This window comes from Polistes canadensis, unplaced genomic scaffold (assembly GCF_001313835.1).
Source record: "Polistes canadensis isolate GaletaPanama2010 unplaced genomic scaffold, ASM131383v1 scaffold_16, whole genome shotgun sequence".
NCBI classification, from domain to species: domain Eukaryota; kingdom Metazoa; phylum Arthropoda; class Insecta; order Hymenoptera; family Vespidae; genus Polistes; species Polistes canadensis.
Window position 1 is genome coordinate 560375 of NW_014569563.1, and position 19807 is coordinate 580181.

General features: G+C 41.5%; 1 protein-coding gene across 1 annotated transcript; it reads left to right on the top strand.

Moving 5' to 3' along the window:
* The first annotated feature begins 15549 nt into the window (after positions 1-15549).
* Positions 15550-19447, top strand: LOC106793605 (zinc finger protein Noc). The gene is made up of 2 exons (XM_014760653.1): positions 15550-16565; positions 17631-19447. Exons 1-2 carry the CDS (start codon positions 16479-16481, stop codon positions 19227-19229), a joined length of 1686 nt encoding a protein of 561 aa, XP_014616139.1. The 5' UTR covers positions 15550-16478; the 3' UTR covers positions 19230-19447.
* The last annotated feature ends 360 nt before the right edge of the window (positions 19448-19807 follow it).

A 19807-nucleotide genomic window follows, 5' to 3' on the forward strand; every position in this document is an offset into this window, starting at 1 on the left:
TAATTTGTTCCTTTTCGATCGAGATTATTTACATTTTAACAGTAGGATCAAAGGCAAAGTAAGTATGCATTACATATTAACGTTCTTCCTTGGTATTCATTAGAAAGCTTAACGTTAGACGAGGTACGCCTCTCTCGTCGTCTTCCTTTTCATTCAGCGATAATTTTACTGCGCGAATCGTCTTCCCCTCTCTCTCTCTCTCTCTCTCTCTCTCTCTCTGTTATCTCGATCGCGCGTAGCAAATTATACCATGCCGTGGAAGAGATGAGATTCCGGTTAATCCGTGCGCGACCGCCGTTTTCATGTCTCGCGGTGAGAGAGGAAAAGGAGAGGGGGTGGGGAGGTGGTGGTGATGAGAAAGAGTAAAAAAAGAAAAAAAAAAGGTAAGAGGGAGAGCTTGCGTCCCTTTAAATGCACGACATATAAATTTTCTCGTAGAAACGTTAACGTTATTTTCCAATGGGAACGGCAATGCAAACGATTCGGCTCGCGTTCTATCGCAACGCGACGTATGGCCGACGTATCTCAGAACTTTTACACGGTTAAACACGCGAATAAAGATAAAGGAAGGAGATATACGAAAATAAATATGAGCCAAACCCAAAGTGCATTCCGATCCCGAAGACACGCTCGATCGGCGTATCTAAACGGGGGACACGCCTTCAACGCGTGGAAGAAGAAACCCTTCTTAAACACCATCCAACTTTTTCATCCTCCCTTTTCATCTTTACTTCCTTTCTTCTTTATTCTCTTCCTTTCTTACTAATACGCGACGCTTCTTTATTCGGTTCCTTCGTTATCCTCGCACGTGTACAACAACGTGTGTGTAACCCCTCTCTTTTTCTCTTTCTTTCTCTCTTTCTTAAAAGTGTTCCAAACTGACAGCCACGTCTTCACGTTGGATTATCATCGGATATGTTAACTTTTTCATCTAAGATAATCTCTGAATTTACGGTACGTTCTTGCTCGAATGATATTGACGTGTCTCGTTCAAGAAAAATCTTATACGCGTTCGTTACTTCTTTTTTTCCTTTTTTTATTAAGCATTTCTTATTACCTTGCGTATTAAAAAAAAAAACCTTTCTTTTTTTTCTTTTTCTTTGTTCACCATCTTTAGCAGTAAACTCGTTGTTTCTGCAAAACCTTGGAAATTGTATTTTTAATTTTCGGATATCATTCTATAAGTAATGGACACGAGAGGATGGAACCAGTTTCGCAAAAATTTTCCCATATTTGTATTTAATTTGTCTCTATATGCTAGGACATATATGTATATGTATATATTATAATTTACGAATCTGACAATCAGGACTACGAATTGCTTGGTAATACAAGGTTACGAAGCTTAAACTTTTTAGGAAGAAGTTTATTTACGTTAATGCGTAAAATTAAATATGCGCATTCCATTGGATGTCCGATGTTGAAAACTAATCAAGAAAATTAGAATGATGCTCAAACGTGTAGTCAAATAAAATGAGAATTAAAATTCATCGAATATTGCCATTTAAAAGAATATAAAATCGGTAGAAATGTAAACGAATAGTCGCCGCTTTCGCATCTTCGTTTATTTTGAAAAATCCTTGGTCGCAAAAATAAAGTTTACCGTTAATTATGATAGGCGGTAGTAGTTTCATTTATCCAAGGTTAATCTGTTTTCATAAGAACTTCGTCGAATGGAAGTTGAAGTTTCCAGAAGATAAAGCTGGGAGATTCGAACAAAAAAATCTATCAAATCGATCAAAATTGTTTTCGGCTACTAAAAGAAATAAAATAAAAAACAAGTATAAAAATACTACACGTATAGTATATCTGTCAGTTTATGATAGTGAAAGAGAAGTTTATTGTATAAAGTCTATACTCAAGGCCGTGACAAGATTTGACCGAATAAAAAAGGATCCACCAAATGAAAAAATTGGGAAAGTCTTGTTCTAGGTTTTCTTTAATTTTCGAACCGTATTACAAAAAGGAAATTTTAATATATTCGCACGTTTACAAAACTTCGAGTTATAATCTAGCAACGTAGTATAACCTCCTATACGCTATCCAATATCATCCACGGTAGAACCGATTTTTAAAAAACAACGCAAAAGAAGGAAAATAACGTAGACTTTATGCATCTACGATCACGACATCGGTAGCGTTTACCTAACTGAAAAACACACGACCGATTATATACGTGTTCAACGTTCTACCATAATATTACATTCCTGTTTACTGACAACGTCGATCTTCAGAGTATCGGCGTTATCGCTCGCGATAACACGTTAGACCACCTGTTTGCTGACGCGTTATTCCACTCATCTTGATCGTTCGAAGCATCGTAGAAGCTCGACATGGCTCAGATCGTTCCTTTCAAGAAATCACGAAGAACAATTTTCGTGTATATATATTTCTGACAGCCCGAGATAAGATCTCATCGAGATGATTTAAGATTAACTTTATTTAACTTGGTTATACGGGGATCTGTTAATTATTTTGAAATCAATTGTGAGAAAAAAAAGATGATTAACGATAATGAAATAATAGATTGAACATTTACACGATCGCATTATTTTTCTTTTTTATCTTTCTTTCGCGTTACGTATTACATTTATATTTTTAATAAACCTTATAATAAACCCCCCACCCGCCCTTGGTAGTCTCATTCTCACATATCCCTTTTTTTTTCTCGCACATATAATAGATGGCGACTAAAATTCCTGTCAAGCGGTGATAATAATCAGTCGGACTTTGAACATCCGACGGTCCGAAAGAGGATCACAATGGAGTTAATTAAACGTCCTGATGATGGACGGGAGGGCAACTGCGATCGACCACCGCGTGGCCACCGTCAATGACTATTACGATTCCGCGGTGCAACGAGTTGTAGATATGCGAGCTGACCTAAGGGAACGACTGGAAAGAAGAAAAGAAACGAGACAGCTTACAAGAAGGAAAGAGATATGTATGTGAGTATTTGCTTATATGAAAAAAGATGAAAGAAGACAGATTGGGACAGGTAGATACACGAGAATAGCAACAGAGAGAGAGAGAGAGAGAGAGAGAGAGAAAGAGAGACGCACAATGTAGGTGACGGTTTCGTAGTCGCACCGTGAGAGAAAAAAAAAAGAAAAAAGAAAAGAAGAAAGGGTGAGTAAGGGTGGGCTCGTTTTGCTTTGTTTTCTGGCGTTTTGACGCTTTTCTTTTCTCTGACGTTGAAACGTGGCTACGGCGTCAGCGTCTCGGCTTCGTGTCGCGCTGAAATTGCTCAAATGGAAAGGAGCGTGTCATCGTCGGTACGTCCGCCCGTCACTCACCGACTCGCTCCTTTTCTCTCTCTCCCTCTCTTTCTTTCTCTTCGCAATCTCTTCTCGTTCTTCTCATGGTTGCTTCCTCGTCCCCATCCCCGTGGATCGTACCAACCTCTCGCGAATTCCCCAGATGCGGATCAACGTCCAACGCGCCGTCGCTAACAACAACGTCCGACCGTTTCTTCGAATTTAACGAACTTCCGTGAAAAGCGGTGACGTTCTCGCGTTATTCCCCCCCATTCCCCCGTTCTACCCAACCCTCTCCTTCCGAGTCATGTTCTTTCACCTTTTCTACGTTTACTTTTCTTCTTCTTTTTCTTTTTCTTCTTCTTCGATTTAACGTTATACGCATTACAAAATCCTACGACACATTTGATGACGTCTAATAACACGGAACACTAATCTTCCCACATTTTCTTACAAACTCATGTAATTGAGCGTATTTAAATTTTTACTAGCTTCGACCAGTTGTCAAGGTATATATTGACATTGACATAGAAGGAAAAAAAAAGGGGGGTTGTGTGTCGGTGGATATCCAGTCGATATTTCTCTCATGAAAATCGAACGGAACGCAGCTTTTCATTTTAGTTGAAAGGGAGTTAAAAGATAAAGCAACAAAATGAGGAAGAAAAAATGTTCCACGTATTATAGAATGTTGAAATAAAAGGTAGGAAAAGTGATATAAAAGAGAGGTAGCCCTGAGGACGTGTAATATCAACATTGTCACGGTAACATGATGGGAATTAACCAAGTTCGTTAGAAAGGGAACTGAAAATCGGTGATATTGCGGAGAACGAGGTTTCATTCGTGAATTCGAAGGTGAAAGGTTCTCTCGCTCGAAAGGCGTGCTCGTTCTCGTACTCTTTTCGTAAACATCCATTTCCATTTTCTATTTTAAACGAGGTTCGGGGTCTTTGAAATCGTCGCTAGACGGGCGCCTTTCACGTAGGGCCCGAGGTGGTGGTGTGGTGTTCGGTAGCTGATAAATCACGCCTGTCATACGCCAGGTGTCGTACGTTGGAGGGCGAAAGCATGCTCGTGCGCGCGCGCGCGCGCACTCATGCTCGTTTCACGTCGACAACGACAACGACAACGACGACAACGACGACGACGACGAGGACGACGACGACGACGACGACGATGTCACATCTACCACCTCGTGGAATCCGCTTTTACACGTCCAACCGAACAAATACAAATTACGTGGGAGTTCTCACGGAACGGTTCGTGTTTTACGCCTCGACAGACGTGATTTTCCGGATTCGCGAAATGAGGAATGAAAGATGCGGCTCTCCTCACTGCCGGAGGATTACTCGTACTATTTTTATGCTAGATATTCAGTTTCTATCTACGCATGATAGTTTGCGACATTTATTTGAAGTTTGGTTTCATTGCTCTAAGCGACTGACAACGGGGTCCAACTTTTTGCTTGTAATCTTATTTTCCTAGTTGGCAAAAAGATTACATCTACTAATACAATGGGTAATGGAAGAAAGTACGTGCACTTCGTACATTGGCCGACCCGTAAACCGGGGGCATTGACTTGTTAAAATATCAATTGCAAAATATCAACGATTAATGAAAAATATGAATTTTTTCGATTATTAATTATCGTGTCGGTTACACGATTGAATAATTTTTCTTGTATATTATTTAACGTTCCTTAGGAATAGTAAAATATATTATAACAGTACTTGGGGGGATTCGCAAAATTATCATTCGACGTTGTTAAAGCACATGTGGGTGTAAGAAGTAAAGGAAAGGCGTCGTCTCTGGTACACCAGCACGGCTCGTGTCTTCTCGTCAAAGAAACACGTTGTGCGTCGACGCGCCAAGAACACGGCTCGCGTACAACTCCGGTGCATAAACAAAATTTACTCGACGCCACGCTGCTATACACGCACGTGCGTTTGTCATATTTCAAAGTCAGCCAACGAGATCTGCGTAGTCTCGCGGTCGTCTTGGTCGTCATCGCAGTCGTCGTCGTCGTCGTAGTAGTCGTCATAGTCATAGCAGCCAACAATTTTGTGCCATCCAGCCGTGCTTTGAAGCTTGAGCCAGCGTAAAAACCGAGTCGGAGGAGCGAGCACCCTTAATGCGACTTCTCGGAGCTTACCCAGAAATATTTGCCAGCCGTAATAATATTTCAAGAGACGAACGAACTATTTCGTCGTTTATTTTTCCCAAACTGCGAAAAATTACATTTTATTCTCGTTTACTTTTTATTACGATAATCGTTGAACATTAAAGCAAATAATATACAAATTTCGTTTGGTAAAGTATAGGGACGACTGCTTGACAGGATTAATAAAATTATACGAAAATAAAATAAAATAATGAAACATAAGAGATCCGGACAAAGAAAATTCCTTCAAATGATAATTCGTTTCAATTCACATTTCTTGAATATTCCTTACAATACAAGATGCTTAATACAAGAATATTATATCTCAGATCGTTAGAAAATATTCGAGACGTCGTTGGAAACTCAAAATTGAAGTGCGAAGGAAGGTAATCCAGGAACGAATATAGAGAGGGTAGTAGTTCGTTGATTCTTGGCGAAGTACTCGGAAATATCAAGCGGATCGGGTGTCACGATCGGTTCTCGTGTCTGGATGGTTTCGTTCATACGCGAAGACGACATATCGGTCGGGAGGGTGGGAAAAAGAGATAGATAGAGACCAACCAAGACCGAGAAAAGGAAAGATGAGAAGAGATGTCTTCTGGCGTCTAAGAAGAGACGGGCGTCGCGTTGAAAGCAGACGGCCGAGTGACGAGACGCCGAGAAGACTCGTGTTCGCGTGGGAAACGAGACGTCGTCTCCGATTACGAGTCGCTTCCACGAAATTCTCCGCGAACTCGTGCCAGAGTCTCTGACATATATCGCGCTTCTACCAATTTCGTGACACTACGATACCCATCCTTCATTAACTATCTCTTACTCTCTCTCTCTCTTGCGAATATTCCATTTTGATTTCATATCATTTCTTTTTTCTCTATGATATCAATGTCCCTGCACATTGCATGTAAACCTAGGATTCACGAATCAATTTCGTGACACTGCGATACCTATCCTTCATTAACTATCTATCACTCGCTCTCTCTCGCGAATACTCCATTTTGATTTTTATATCATTTCGTTTGTTCTCTATGATATCAGTGTTCCTGACAACCCTACACATTGCATGTAAACTTAGGATTCACGAATAATGCATCTATTTCAGTTAATCTTCGCATTATTGATTCTTCTCAGTTTGTCTCGTGATACCAAAGTTGAAACACGTGCTTTTCTTGCATCGATGCAACTTATTTCTGACCCCTCCACCTCACCGAATTACATACATTGCAGTAGCATGTGTCACGAAACTTAGAAATCGATGCATGTATCGTAACATGTTTCAACGTGTGTAGGAACTTTTACGAGATTCTACCCTGCTTGACATAATAACAAAAGAAACAGGAAGAATAGGATCTCTAGGATTTGAATAGTATTGCAACTATGTAAGAGGAAAAGAATCTACAATTTTTGCCAAGATCTTTGCCAATATAAGGTCTTGAATATTTACTATGCGATCGTATATTTCTTTACAAATTCGACCAGCGCTTAACAGTAATATGTCCAATACGAATTTTTGTAACCCATCCATGAACCGTCGTCGATCTAGAAAAATAATATCTTTTGATAAAAATCAGGTATAGGAAAAGGAAAAAGTAATTGACATAGGGTGCCAGCGGATTTTCGGCTGAGCGAGGATAAAATAAAGAAAGACAGGCATGAATTTGTCGTGAAACGTTGAGGATCGATGAAAGCCTTTATTGAAATCTCCGAACGGAAAAGATGTCTGACGTGCGTCAAACGTCAGAAATTATCAGTCTGACTGGTTTGGAGGATAGGTCTTCGCAAGCCGACGTCGAAATGGCGAGGACGAAGTGTATCATTAGAACTCCCACTTTAATAACGCGATTTTCGTAGGATCTTAAGAAGTATAGAAGAAGGAGACGATATAAAAGAAGAGAAGAAAAAAAGGGGGACGATTCAGCTCTTCGTTTCTCTCTCGTTGGGCATTGTCATTACGGCCGATGGGTCCCGCGATCATTTCGTTGGAAATAATTAGCGGTCCTGGAGTCTTGTCGTAATGCAAAAGGGCCCCGGGGGAGGTCCAAGGGAGCGTAACGATAATAGTAGGGTGTCTGGCCTGATAATTCCGTCGAGGGTCGAACACAGGCCTCGAGAGAAGGCCTCTCTTTCTACATCTATATATATGTATGCACATATATAATATACTATATCGATGAATAGAGTGTAAGAGAAGCAACGACACCAACGTCATAAGCGGCGGGGATCCATTATCCTAGTTGAAATCGTTTCCGATCAAAGTTTGCTAGCAAAGTCGTCTCTTTTTTTCGGAGGACCGGCTACCCTAACTTTGGTAACAAGTCCAGGCGCCGTTTAAGTAGAGACTACGAAGCCGGCTTTTTCGAAATAAAAATATCGAAATTAAGGCTGTCTCAACAATCTCCTCCCGTCTCTTCCTATTTTATTTTCCCTCTTTCTCTCTTTCTCTCTTCTATTTTCTTCCGAGAATCTCATTTTATTTTTCAATCGGATTTCACCTCCCACTTAATACCAAGGTAACTCGAGCCGATTTATCACGAGGACGAAAGCGCGAGCACGCCATTACCCCGACCCTCTTCTCCCCCTCTCGACGAACGATCCTTTCCCGAATCGGAAATGCGAAATAGAGAGGAGCGTCGGAGCTTTCTCGATGCGTTTCGAGCTCTCGAGGAGTGATGTATCGTTCATCCTTTACCGAGTGGATTCGAAACGTATGCGGAACGCATTGATCGACGACCAAACGCCGCCACGGCAGAGCTTTGCATTTTTCAGAGCTTTGCATTTATCACCATCCCTTCCTTTCCTCCCACCCTTCCCTCCATCCTTCCTTCCTTTCTTCCTTCTCTCTTTTCCCCTTTTTCTTTCACTTTTTCTTTGTTCGACGGGTGAACGCGTTTCACGGCTAAGGGGATTGATCTTATGAATCAGCTAGAGGAGACATCTCGCAGATGCGACGTTACTTCCAATTTTATATATCTCTTTTTTTTTTGCTTCTCGCAAACGATCTCAACGAGTAAACTGGTCAGGATAAACGCGTTATTCTTTTATATAATATAATATAATATAATGCCTGTTGTGTCATTTGATAAAGTATAAGCAGCATCGAAAAATACGTAGGATCAAATTTTTAATCAAAGTTGAAACAAAATAAGAATCAGAAACATCTGTCTACGCGTTTTAACGTGTAATTTGACGAACTGAAAAATCATATATACCGTTTCCGTAATTGGTCATGCAGTACGCCAAAGGAAGAATAATGCACGAGAGGAAAAAGTATTGGAACGCGAGTACGACGGTGAACTAAGGTTTAAAAATACAAAAGAGCCGAGAGCATATAAAGAGAGCACGTCGACTTTTAAATTTGATTCCGGTGTATACAGACTGAATACGTAAGAGGATCTGCGTTCATACATACGAGACGCGAAAAAACAAAGCAAACTGCTAGTACGTGAAGTACTCGATATCGAGAATTTCGCATTTCAACGATGTGTTCTTTCTTTCTTTCTTCCTTTCTTTTTTTTCTTTTCCTCTTAAAGTTAGATTTAAAAATATTCCTTTTACGCGCACGGACGTTTACCTTCGTTAACGATTCAAACAACCCTACTTAAACTGCTAATTAACAAAATCTGCAAATGATTTCAAAGTTGTCGACGCTCGTTAACATAATCCTTTCGACAGTATGCCATTAATCAACCCTTTTCGAAGAACCCTCACGAGTTCGCGCCTACGAAACCCTAAACGTTTTTATCGAACGTACATATACATACATACATACATACATACGATCAAAGCATACTCGAATACGAGAATCAAAGTGAAACGATATATCAAAAATATCGTTCAAAAGACTCGTTTACTATCGCGAACGCGAATCAAGGATCAATATCGGTAGGTTGTGTTTCTGTTAAAATACTCGATTGAACACACATTTCATCGGATAAAATTCGTCGAAAGATGATGAATAAAGCTGAGTGGGCGGGGAGGGGGGAGGGGAGGGGGAGGAAAGAGAAGAGAGGGGATAACGAAAGGACTGAGCGAGTACAGCGAGATGAGATAGATGCATATGTGTATATTACAAAAGGGTATATAATAGTAAAGGTAAGGATATACGTTTGGGGGGGAGAGAAAAAAATATGCGGGGGAGAAATATGCGCGGCAATAACAAACTGCGGGGGATGGAGACGTAGGCAACCATAGGAAGCTGCTGGTGCAGCAGAGGCAAACTCGGCAAGAGCCTCGTTGGCTCATGTTTAAATCAGCGATAACGAGAAGCTTCGGTGACATATGTCACTGTCGCTGTCAGCCAGCTACACAATCAATATAGTCACCCGCCTTGTCTGTCTGTCCGTCCGTCCGTCCGTCCATCCGTCCATCCGTCCCGTGCGTCCCGTCCGTCCATCCGTTCGCCTGGCAGCTTTGCTCGCTCACTCGCTTCGCTTCGCTTCGTCTGCCGCTTTTCAACCTTCGCATGCATAGACCGTAGTATTCCATCTGATAATGTATTCGGTACGTGACTTCGTATTCGACAAATACAAGAACCGGGTCCGGCATCGGCATCGGCATCGGCATCGGCCACTACCACCTACCCCTTCCCCTTCCCCTCCCCCTCACCACTCCTCGTTTCGTATATATCCGTCCCCTTATTCGTTCGGTCTATCTTTCTACGCTTGCTACCCGAGTAACTTTGACAAGGGCCAAAGTATGTTTCGCCCGATGTAAAATCGAATCACGTAGCGGTACTTCTTCCTTTTCTTCTTTTTCATTTTCTTTTTCTTTTTCTTCTAGTACTTCTTCAACTTCTTATTCTTCCTACTCTCCTGTACTTTCCACCAAACTGAAAAGCCACTCATATCGGTTCGCTCGACAATATTTATGCTATTTTCTTCTTCTTCTTCTTCTTCTTCTTCTTCTCCATTGTCTTCTTTTTTCTATTCCCTTTTTTTCTTTTACTACTTGTCATCCCTGTCCCTTTTTACTGAAATCGTTTGATCCTTGACAAAATAATACAGATTTATTTTTTTTTATCTTTTTATAGGATTTAAAAATCTTATCTTTTTCTACTTGGACGTTTGCCCGACCAATTCGTATACAACTGGATTTAATATTCCTCTCGGTGCTTCTTTTCTTTTCTTTTTTTTTTATTGATAGAGACTGTTTAGGATATTCGAAAAGATAGACGAAGTAATAAACATGTCGAATTATATTTATATTCTCTTACCTGTCTCTTACCCCTCGATAATTTGGAAGTTTATTACGAATATGTACGAGAGGAATATGAACTACTGAAGGGTGACAAAACGAATGAACCCCCCTTTGAAATAACGAATATATTTTTCAGTCTTGCGTGATGCGATAAGTTGAAAGTTGCTCTATCATCTCGAGATAAACCGTTTCGATTAATCATTTTTTACCGTATTAATCTACTCTTGCAATCAGGTACCTTTTACGGTTTCTTTCAATGTCACGATTTTAATTATCCTTTATTTCATTTCGCCATCATCGCTTATTCTATCCTAACTCAATCTGAAACGAAATAAGGTTTCTATGTTGATCCATATCGATAATAAATTCTCTACGCGCGTCTCCGGTTATCTTCGCGTACCGTAAAAGATAAAATCGAAAAGTGTTGTTGCATTGCAAATCTGTTTCGTTATCTCGTGTCACGTAAATCTTGTTGCCTAAGAAATAATATCCATTAAAAAAGAAAAATATCCATACAAAAGTTGGCAAATCTCGGTTAATTTTGTTCGTCTACGATTTCAATTACAAATTATTATAGTGACGCTAACTAAGAGAGAAAGAAAGAAAGAGAAAGATCGTTACTCGAAGGGTAAATTTTAACGCTGTTGCAAAAGCCCATTTCATTCTTATTATTTCGTTTTCTTCAACTCGTATGACCACGCGTGGTCTTCTGGGTGATGACGATATGTATATAACGTTGGATACCTCCTTGTCATTCCGTACGAGGTTGCCGTGCATAAGAAATAAGGGTGGAAAGAAGAGACCGTCTATGATTTATTGCCTGTCGCAAATTCTGTTTCTCCGGCGTGCACGCCAACTACGTTTGCGTTCATCCATCTTTTTCTCTTTTACGGCTCACCGAACAGGCGGTCGGTCCCTTCATCCCCTCTCACCCCCTCGCTCTCTCTCTCTCTCTCACATAGGTGCTACGTCATTTGCTGTCTTGCTCGCTCACCCTCTTTGTTCCGCGCCATCTCTCAAAGTGACTGACTGCCACCTTTATTATCCGCTTGTCAGCATTTTTACACTTTTATCCTGCGCTCTAGTATCTATTGTCCCGAAACGAATTTGAAGACGTCTGACTTCGTTGAATTATCGTTCGAGAAAAAAAGATGAGCGACAAAAGCCATACCCGAACGAGGAGCTCGCTCGAAAAGGAATTGCGGTTTAACACGAACTCGAAATTCCATGAATGACGATCATAAATAACAGATTTTCTCGATCGTAATTACGGGTCCTTGTTGCAGTTTTTGATGACCAATCGATTTCTGTTTGTTCGAAGAGTTCTCCGCAAATTTAACCGTTTTTTGTTTTTTTTTTTTTATTATTGATCGGTTATTTTAATTTTATTATTAATTATTACAAAATAAAATTCTTTCTTTTTTTTTTGTTACGTTTATTTTTTGGGGACAATTTGTAAAAAATAATACAGCAGAGTCCCATATACGGTATTCCAAAAAAAACGAAAAAAGAAAGGTATTTTCGATTTTATTCTAAATAATTTCAAAAGTCAACGATGTGATCCCTGTAGAGTTATGAACTAACGTGATTCTCTTATGACATTCAACGTGTTAAAGCAATGGGAAACATTCAATGGACGATTTATGGGCTACGGAATAATTTGTTCGGCAACTTTCATTCATTGTTTGAAATCTTTTTTATATCTGAAATATGTCAACGAAGAATAGGACAGTCTATTAAATTCAAATTAATTATCTAAATAGCGGAAAAAGTTTGAATTATTAGTGCCTTTTGTTTGGCCCGTTCTCATTTTCAAGCTTTTCTTCAGATCACCCCATGATACACTATGACAATGTCCCGAAACATTAAGGACCAGTCAAAATAAATCTTCCAAATGTTATTTGACATTTTTTCCTTTCCGAAAAAAGACTTTCTTTTTATTTGTGTGTCAAATTTTTATTTATTGCGCTACCTTGGCTTGGCCCTTTGCAACTTTCTTAGACCTAATGAATTCTTCACAATCTCTTTGTAGTCAGAAATTTTACGAGCTGAACAAAAGGGTACAAATGACATTTTTGACTTTTTAAACTGCCTAATTACCCGATCACAGCGGGTCAGTATAAATCATTTTTTATTTATTCTTTTTAAGTTACAGATTACTAATATACGACGTATAAAAGTAAAAAAAAATAAAAAGGATATTATACCATTTTACAAATGATTACTTGTTCGACACAAATCATTTTTAAAGTTTGATACAAAAGACCATTGAAATGAATAGAAAAGTAAATACATAGAGGACAAAAATTGATTACCATGACATTTAAATATAACGTTTGACAAATCGGTGTTTCTTTTTTTTAATTTGAAAATACAAATACAATAAAGATATGGAACATTCTCGAATAGGCAGAAAGGAAAAGGTATTAGCTCGTGCTCCTCGTTATTGCCACATTAGCTTGGACAGATCGAAGAAAAGCAGTCCTATATGGGATCGTAACGATGTTTCGAATCGTTGCGAAAACACGCGGAGGTATAATTTATTTGGCAACATAGTTTACGCGCGAAACACGCACGTCAGTGGCACGTTTCAGGTCGATTCTTTTGTCGGCGGGCGGTAGCTGCCGACATTACGGAATCTTCGAACGGGTGTTTTATCTCTCTTTCTCTCTTACTCTCTTTTTCTCTGTTTCTATCTATTTCTCTCTCGCTCTCTCGTTCGTTCTCAAGAGCGCCTGCGGCGTAGATGAAAGGGAACCGTATTAGCCGTAAACTCATCCGTCAGTGTCAAAACGTCAAAGATCCGCCGTCGTGGCATTAGTGGCGCCGTAACTTCGTTCGACCTCTCTTCTTCTTTTTCTTCTTCTTCTTCTTCTTCGACTTCTTCCTCCTCCTGATCCCCTAACGTCCCCCCTTATTCCCCACACCCATTGCCGTTCACGACTTTGCCATAGTAAACGAGACTTTCAAGAGGAGTTTCCTCGTTTTTCTCCGCCCAACGATTCCAAGATTCGGATATTACGCGATTCAGAGATTTCGGGTGTTTCTTCTCGTCGAGATATCGAACGAGCCCGGGAACACTTTCTTTGATTTTTATTCCGAGAGAAACGTATTCGAGAACGATCTGTTTCTACGTAACTCGGATGATTTTCTTTGAAATTGGTTTTTTAGAATATCAAACAACTTGAGCCATGTTCCTATCCAATATATATATACGATCGAATACTTTTTTTTCAATTAAATATATATTTAAAATATATATTTTTTGGATATTATAATTGTTCTAATAAGTAACGGGTAAAAATATACTTGGCGTTAATAAAAAGAAAAAAGAAAAAACAATTCGTTAAAGTATCGAAACGTAAAAGTCACGCAAGACTCGTCAGAAAGCTCGTTAAGGAAAATCGATGTTGGCTGCCAAAGGAAGACGTACATATCCGATTCGTTTCGAACGTCTGCTCGTTGACAGAAGCAAGGATATATTATAATCGTTAATGACATCCCCGGGATCGTTAAAGAATTCCAAGATAAAATATGGATGGCGTGGCTGAGTAGAAAACGGCTTTATACGTTTCTCGAATACCGTACGGTCGCGTTCCTCGAGCTAATTATTGTTTACCGGTTGTTGCATACTTACGTACAATATATATATATATGTACATACGTGTTGCCGTGCACCAGGATGGCGTCATAATTCGTAGCAATTACCACAGTAACGCAGCTTGTACCACCGATCGGTTTATCTCGGCGAAAAGGTAAGCAGCCTCACCGTTCTTTCATCCAAACGCGAGACTCACGAGCACTCTCGAATAGCAAGGAAATTACATCCTGTTACGATCGAGCACAGCTAATATCGAATTTTATGATCGTTAAATTCTATATACTCTATATACCCTGTGCCTGCTGAACATAGATATAGGTACTCTCGATGCGCTTTATAAAACGGAAGGGCCAAACGAAACGAGCTTTCGAGGAACATAAGTGGTGTACTACGCGACGGCATCGAGCAATCCGATCGGTGTTCTCTTTTTCAGTCGTTTATCGATAGTCGAACGTGTTCGAGCCGATGACATTTTTGGTTGCGCGTATTCTGTTTCGAGAGGATACAGAAAAAGAGAGCAAGGGAACAAGAATTACGTTCGTCGTTTCGTTAAATATATTATTTCAATAATAAATAATAACAACCAAAATATTCATCTAAATCTTTTAAGCTTATTTGACTTAGAAAGGATAATCTATTTGAAAAGGTAAAAAAGATCGAAAATTGATAAAGTCGCTCGTTTGTCGTGATCGATCAAGAGAGCGGATAGATGGACGGGTTGAAAGAGAAAAAAAAAATATATATATATATATATATATAAAAAAGGAAAGAAATCGGACTCCCCGGGAGGAAAAAAAGAAACACGAACGTTAATCGATCTGGATGCAGCAACCATTCAGTCGGGATCGATCGTCCGTCTGTTCGTAAAATTGATCGTAACCGATGCGAAAGGCCGCGCAAGTTCTTTTCGCGTCTCGTAGCAGAAGAGTAAGTCCGGAAGCCAGAGGGAAGAAGAACATCTTCGCAAAACGAAAAAAGAAAGTGGAGAGAGAGAAGCGTCGAAGAATGGATAGTACCGCTGGTGGAGGTGGTGGTGGTGCTGGTGGTGGAGGTGGTGGTGGTGGAGGTGCAGGTGCTGGTGCCGCCGCAAAGTCGAGGCGCGCAATGCCCGGGCGATAATTAAAACGCTTTTACAAAACCGTAGGCAAACAGCGCTTAAGTGGCTGTCATTCGTTAGCCTCGGAGCGGGTTGGTAGTCGGTAAGTCGCTGAGCGAGCGATCAATCACTCCGAGACCCTCCCCGCCGACCCATTACATTTCTATTTTGAAAGCTGCTTATTAAGCGGGGCCGGCCGGAGAGACAGACAGGTTTCACGGTATAAAATATCGGGTTGCCGTGGCGGCAGGGACGACGACTACAACGACGACGACGACGACGACGACGACGACGGTTCCGTGTCGAGGCAGCAGCGCCGTGCCGCATATAGTTAGCGAGACAAGGACCGACTGAGAAAACGAGTGAGCGGGATCGAGACGAGGATAGAACGGTGGAGGGGTGAGCGCGCGAGAGAGAGAGAGGGGAAGAAAAGAGTGAGAGAAGCGGTGGAAGGGGAACGGCTGTAAAAGCGGTGAAATATCAAAGCCGGGATGGGAGCTGTCATCGTCGGGCCAACATCATGGGTGGCGTGTTGAATTAGAATGCCTTCCCACACCCCACGCAGGGCCGAACCCCACCGCGTTATCCCCACCACCAACGGCACCACCACCTTTCCCACTCCGCGGTCCCTCCATTGCTGCGAGCGTCGACTGCGTTCCCCCTCTCCCCTTGCAAGACCCCATTTGCCCGCGGAGTGGGGGCACGCTCGGCGCATATAACATACACAGGTTATGCACCCTCTTTAACGATGGTGGGGATAGAAGTGACCTTCCAAAGCGCCGCGAGACGGCGTTAGGAGCTTCGAGTGCTCCGTTCGACGAGGATTCGCCCGACGGTCCCAGCATTATTTTCCTGGATTTTCTACTGTGAACGTCGCTCGTGTCTAAGTCCTTATATTCGCGTCAGAGAGAGAGAGATAGAGGGAGATACCTAGGGGGAGAGAAAGACAGAGAAAGAGAGAGAGAGGATCGATCGACGGGCCACCGTATTCCGATTATACGGTGAGCGCACGTCCACCAACCGAGTCGGGAGAAGAGTTTCATTCGTTACACTGTACTTGGTTACTTTTATCGTTTTTTTTTTTATTCTTGGGCCTTGTTATTTACCCAAGTGTGATATTTGTGTGATTTAGTGCAGTGAATAATTGTCTTTACAAAAAAGTGCTTAACCCAAATGGTTGTGCTCGAGGAAGGCGGTATGCTGTCTACCGGACACAATCAGTACTTACAGCCGGATTATCTTTCTCCGCTTCCAACCACGGTTAGTAAGATATATTCGTCTGTCTTCGTAAAATACACGGGTTTTTCAATTTCAACGAGAAGAATCATACTCCGGACGATAATTATATTGGTTGTGATGAGCGCGAGCCGACGGATACCTTGAAACTTCGTCCGTTGTGAATTTCTCGTCTTCTGGATTTTTACAATGTTTTATGAAACCTATCGAAACTAGTTTCTTTGATGCAACGATGACGATTCGTTTTTCAAAGTATTTACAATTTTTTTTAATTAATCGGGTAGAAAAAACGAAATCTGATATTAGAAATTTTGTCAATTTTTAGATATGATATTCCTGGCTCCTAGAAAATTTATTTGTTCTAATCATTTAACTTGTTAAAACCATTGCCTTGCTAAATCGTTTGTTCAGAAATATTACAAACAATGGTTTATATGGAGGTTTGATGTTTTCAACTTTTCGTAAAATATTTTCATTTTCATATAATACCCTTTATAAATTAGTTTAAAAAATTATTAAGATACTTTGATAACAAGTTCGAATGCGATTTTCAACGTAATTTAAATAAAAAATACGAAATAGTTTCGTATACATTCGGATATTTGTCGAAAAAGCGGATAGTGATCGATCGGCCTTTTCGTGTCCGACGGCAAGCGCTCTGTTGACTCTTCAATTCCTTTAGTTGATCAGAGAGAATTAATTTGTCAATAAAATCTCTCTCGTGATAAAATAATTTAAAAGAATAATAATTTCTTAAATTTGTCATAATAACTTGTATTCGTTAATAAAAAATTTCCTTATTTGAACATCTAACTTGATTTTTGTTCAATATTATTGCGTGCATAGTCGTAACAAAATGTGCTTCAGTTCGAACAACTTGGACTATTATAAATTATCTAAACATTTGTTACGTTATACTAGAAATAATACGTCAATGGTAAAAATGATTATTGTTGCATAGTTTCGGAGATGACGAACGAATGCATAGTGTTAAATAAAATCGTTTATCGAGTCCCTCGGATTATTAAGATTTTGTAAATAAACCATATAAGAGAAAAAAGAAAAACGTGGTTCGTTTTTATCTTGTAGTTGGATGCGAAGAAAAGTCCCTTGGCACTCCTGGCACAGACATGCAGTCAAATAGGCGCGGACTCGCCGACGAAGCCCTTGGTCTCGCCATTGGAAAAAAACACATCAAAAAATAGCAGCATCGGTGGTTCCAATGCGAAGTCTCCGCCGGCGGCTAAATTGGAACGAAGCACGCGAGGCAGTCCGTCGGACAATAAAACTTTAGCGTTTAAACCGTACGAGACGAACGTAGTCACGAGGAAGAGTTCGACGGGTCAAGACGAAGGGAGGCCGACGTCAAAGGCTAGCGTGCACAGCGTAGGCGGTCAAGAAAACGGGTTAGAGAACATGAGCTCTAACAATAGCAATAACAACAATAACAATAATGGCGGAAATCTGAACGAGAAGAAGTCAACGTCGTCTTCGTCGTCGGGTAGTCGAACGCCCGTCGGCAGAAAATCAGCATCGCCGTCGAGTCAAGCGACGGTAGGTTCTTCGAGCAGCAGCAGCAGCAGTAGCAGCAGTAGCAGCAGCAGTGTTCTCTCCGCATCCGATCGCAAAACACCTGGGGATCGTGAAAAAACTGACGCGTCACCGCGAAATAACGGAACGAGTCCAATAATCAGATCAGGCATGGAAATACTTAGCGGCGGTCACGCAAAAGATGCGGCCGGATTGGCCGCTTACAAAGCATCGATACCTGGTTTCACTACTGGAAATCCTCTTTGTTGTCCACCCGGAATCGCTGAGAATCCAGCGTTCAGGCCACCGTTTGCGGGCGCGTCCCCGTTTTCCCATCACCACGCCGCGGCCGCGGCCGCACTTCTGGGCTACCCTACAACCGCACCGTCACCGGGCAACCCGTACCTTAGTTACGCTCGAGTGAAGACACCAGCCGGCGGCGAAGCCCTCGTTCCAGTTTGCAAGGATCCCTATTGCACCGGCTGTCAATACAGTGTTCACGGAGCCCAATTGATGATGGGCGCTGGTGCGGGTGCCGCGAGTGCCGCTGGCACTGCCGGTGGTGGTGGAGGTGGTGGTGGTGGTGCCGCGAGTGCCGCGAGTGTTGCCGGCGGGGCCGCATCCGTCTGTCCAGGTGGATGTTCCCAGTGCGATCATCAGAAATACGGGTTGGCAATGGCATTGTCTTCGTTAGGTTCGATGCCACCACCCCCGCTCGCATACCCTTCGTCGCTTACCGGTGGTAGGCCGTACGTGTGCAACTGGATCGCTGGTGACTCCTTCTGTGGCAAACGATTTTCAACGTCCGAAGAGCTCCTACAACATCTCCGCAGTCACACGAATCTAGCGGCGGCTGCAGCGGCGGCGGCGGCCGCAGCAGCTGGTGCACAGGAACCCACCAGTCTTCTAGCAAATCCTCACCCCCATCCGCTTCTTTCGCCCTCGGCGGCGGCCCTCCACCGTGCCAGCGGTGCCTCCTATCCCGCACCCTCTCTCAGCCCTCTCGGTGCGAGATATCACCCTTACGGCAAACCACCCACAGCACCTTTGCCTGCATCTCTCGCAGCCTCACCTTACAGCGCCTTCAACGCGCTTGGTCCTTATTATTCGCCTTACGCGATTTATGGACAACGGATCGGTGCCGCTGTTCATCCCTAAGCGGACATTTCTCCTTTTCTCAATCTTACTCTCTACTCACTCACTTTCTCTACTTTTCCCCTCCTTTCCTTTTCATTATTTGTACATAGCGAAACGTGTATGATACAGATCTATTTAAGCGATCCTTTTCCAAGGGAGATTCTTCGTCTCTCTTTTTCCTTTCTCTCTAAATATATATGTATATAAATATATAAATATGAGTCTATAAATATAAATATATAAATACATGAATATAAATATATATATATATATATAAATATATATATGTGTAAATTAACAAAAAAAAAAAAAATTATTAAAATCTATGAAATGTCATCATTGGCGGTTTTGCATTATGCACATCACGAGATATCACCGTTTGTTATTGCCCGGAGAGAGTACGCCACGAGAGTGCGTTTTTTCGAGCCGCTTTGACGTGATCTTTTGGATTTCTGCGTCCGTCGTAGCGAGAGGTGTGTTTTGTGTGCATGTGCGTGCGTTTAATTGTGCCCACTGTGAAGGATCTTCGAGTGGTTTAAATGTGGTTTACGACGGTGTTTCGAACATACAGATAAACTGTGATAATGTTGCGTTTTTTT

Coding starts and splice junctions, on each gene's coding strand:
- LOC106793605 (XM_014760653.1), top strand. CDS start 16,479: ATGGTTGTGCTCGAGGAAGGCGGTATGCTGTCTACCGGACACAATCAG. Junction 16,566..17,630: donor TTTCTCCGCTTCCAACCACG/GTTAGTAAGATA, acceptor TTTATCTTGTAG/TTGGATGCGAAGAAAAGTCC.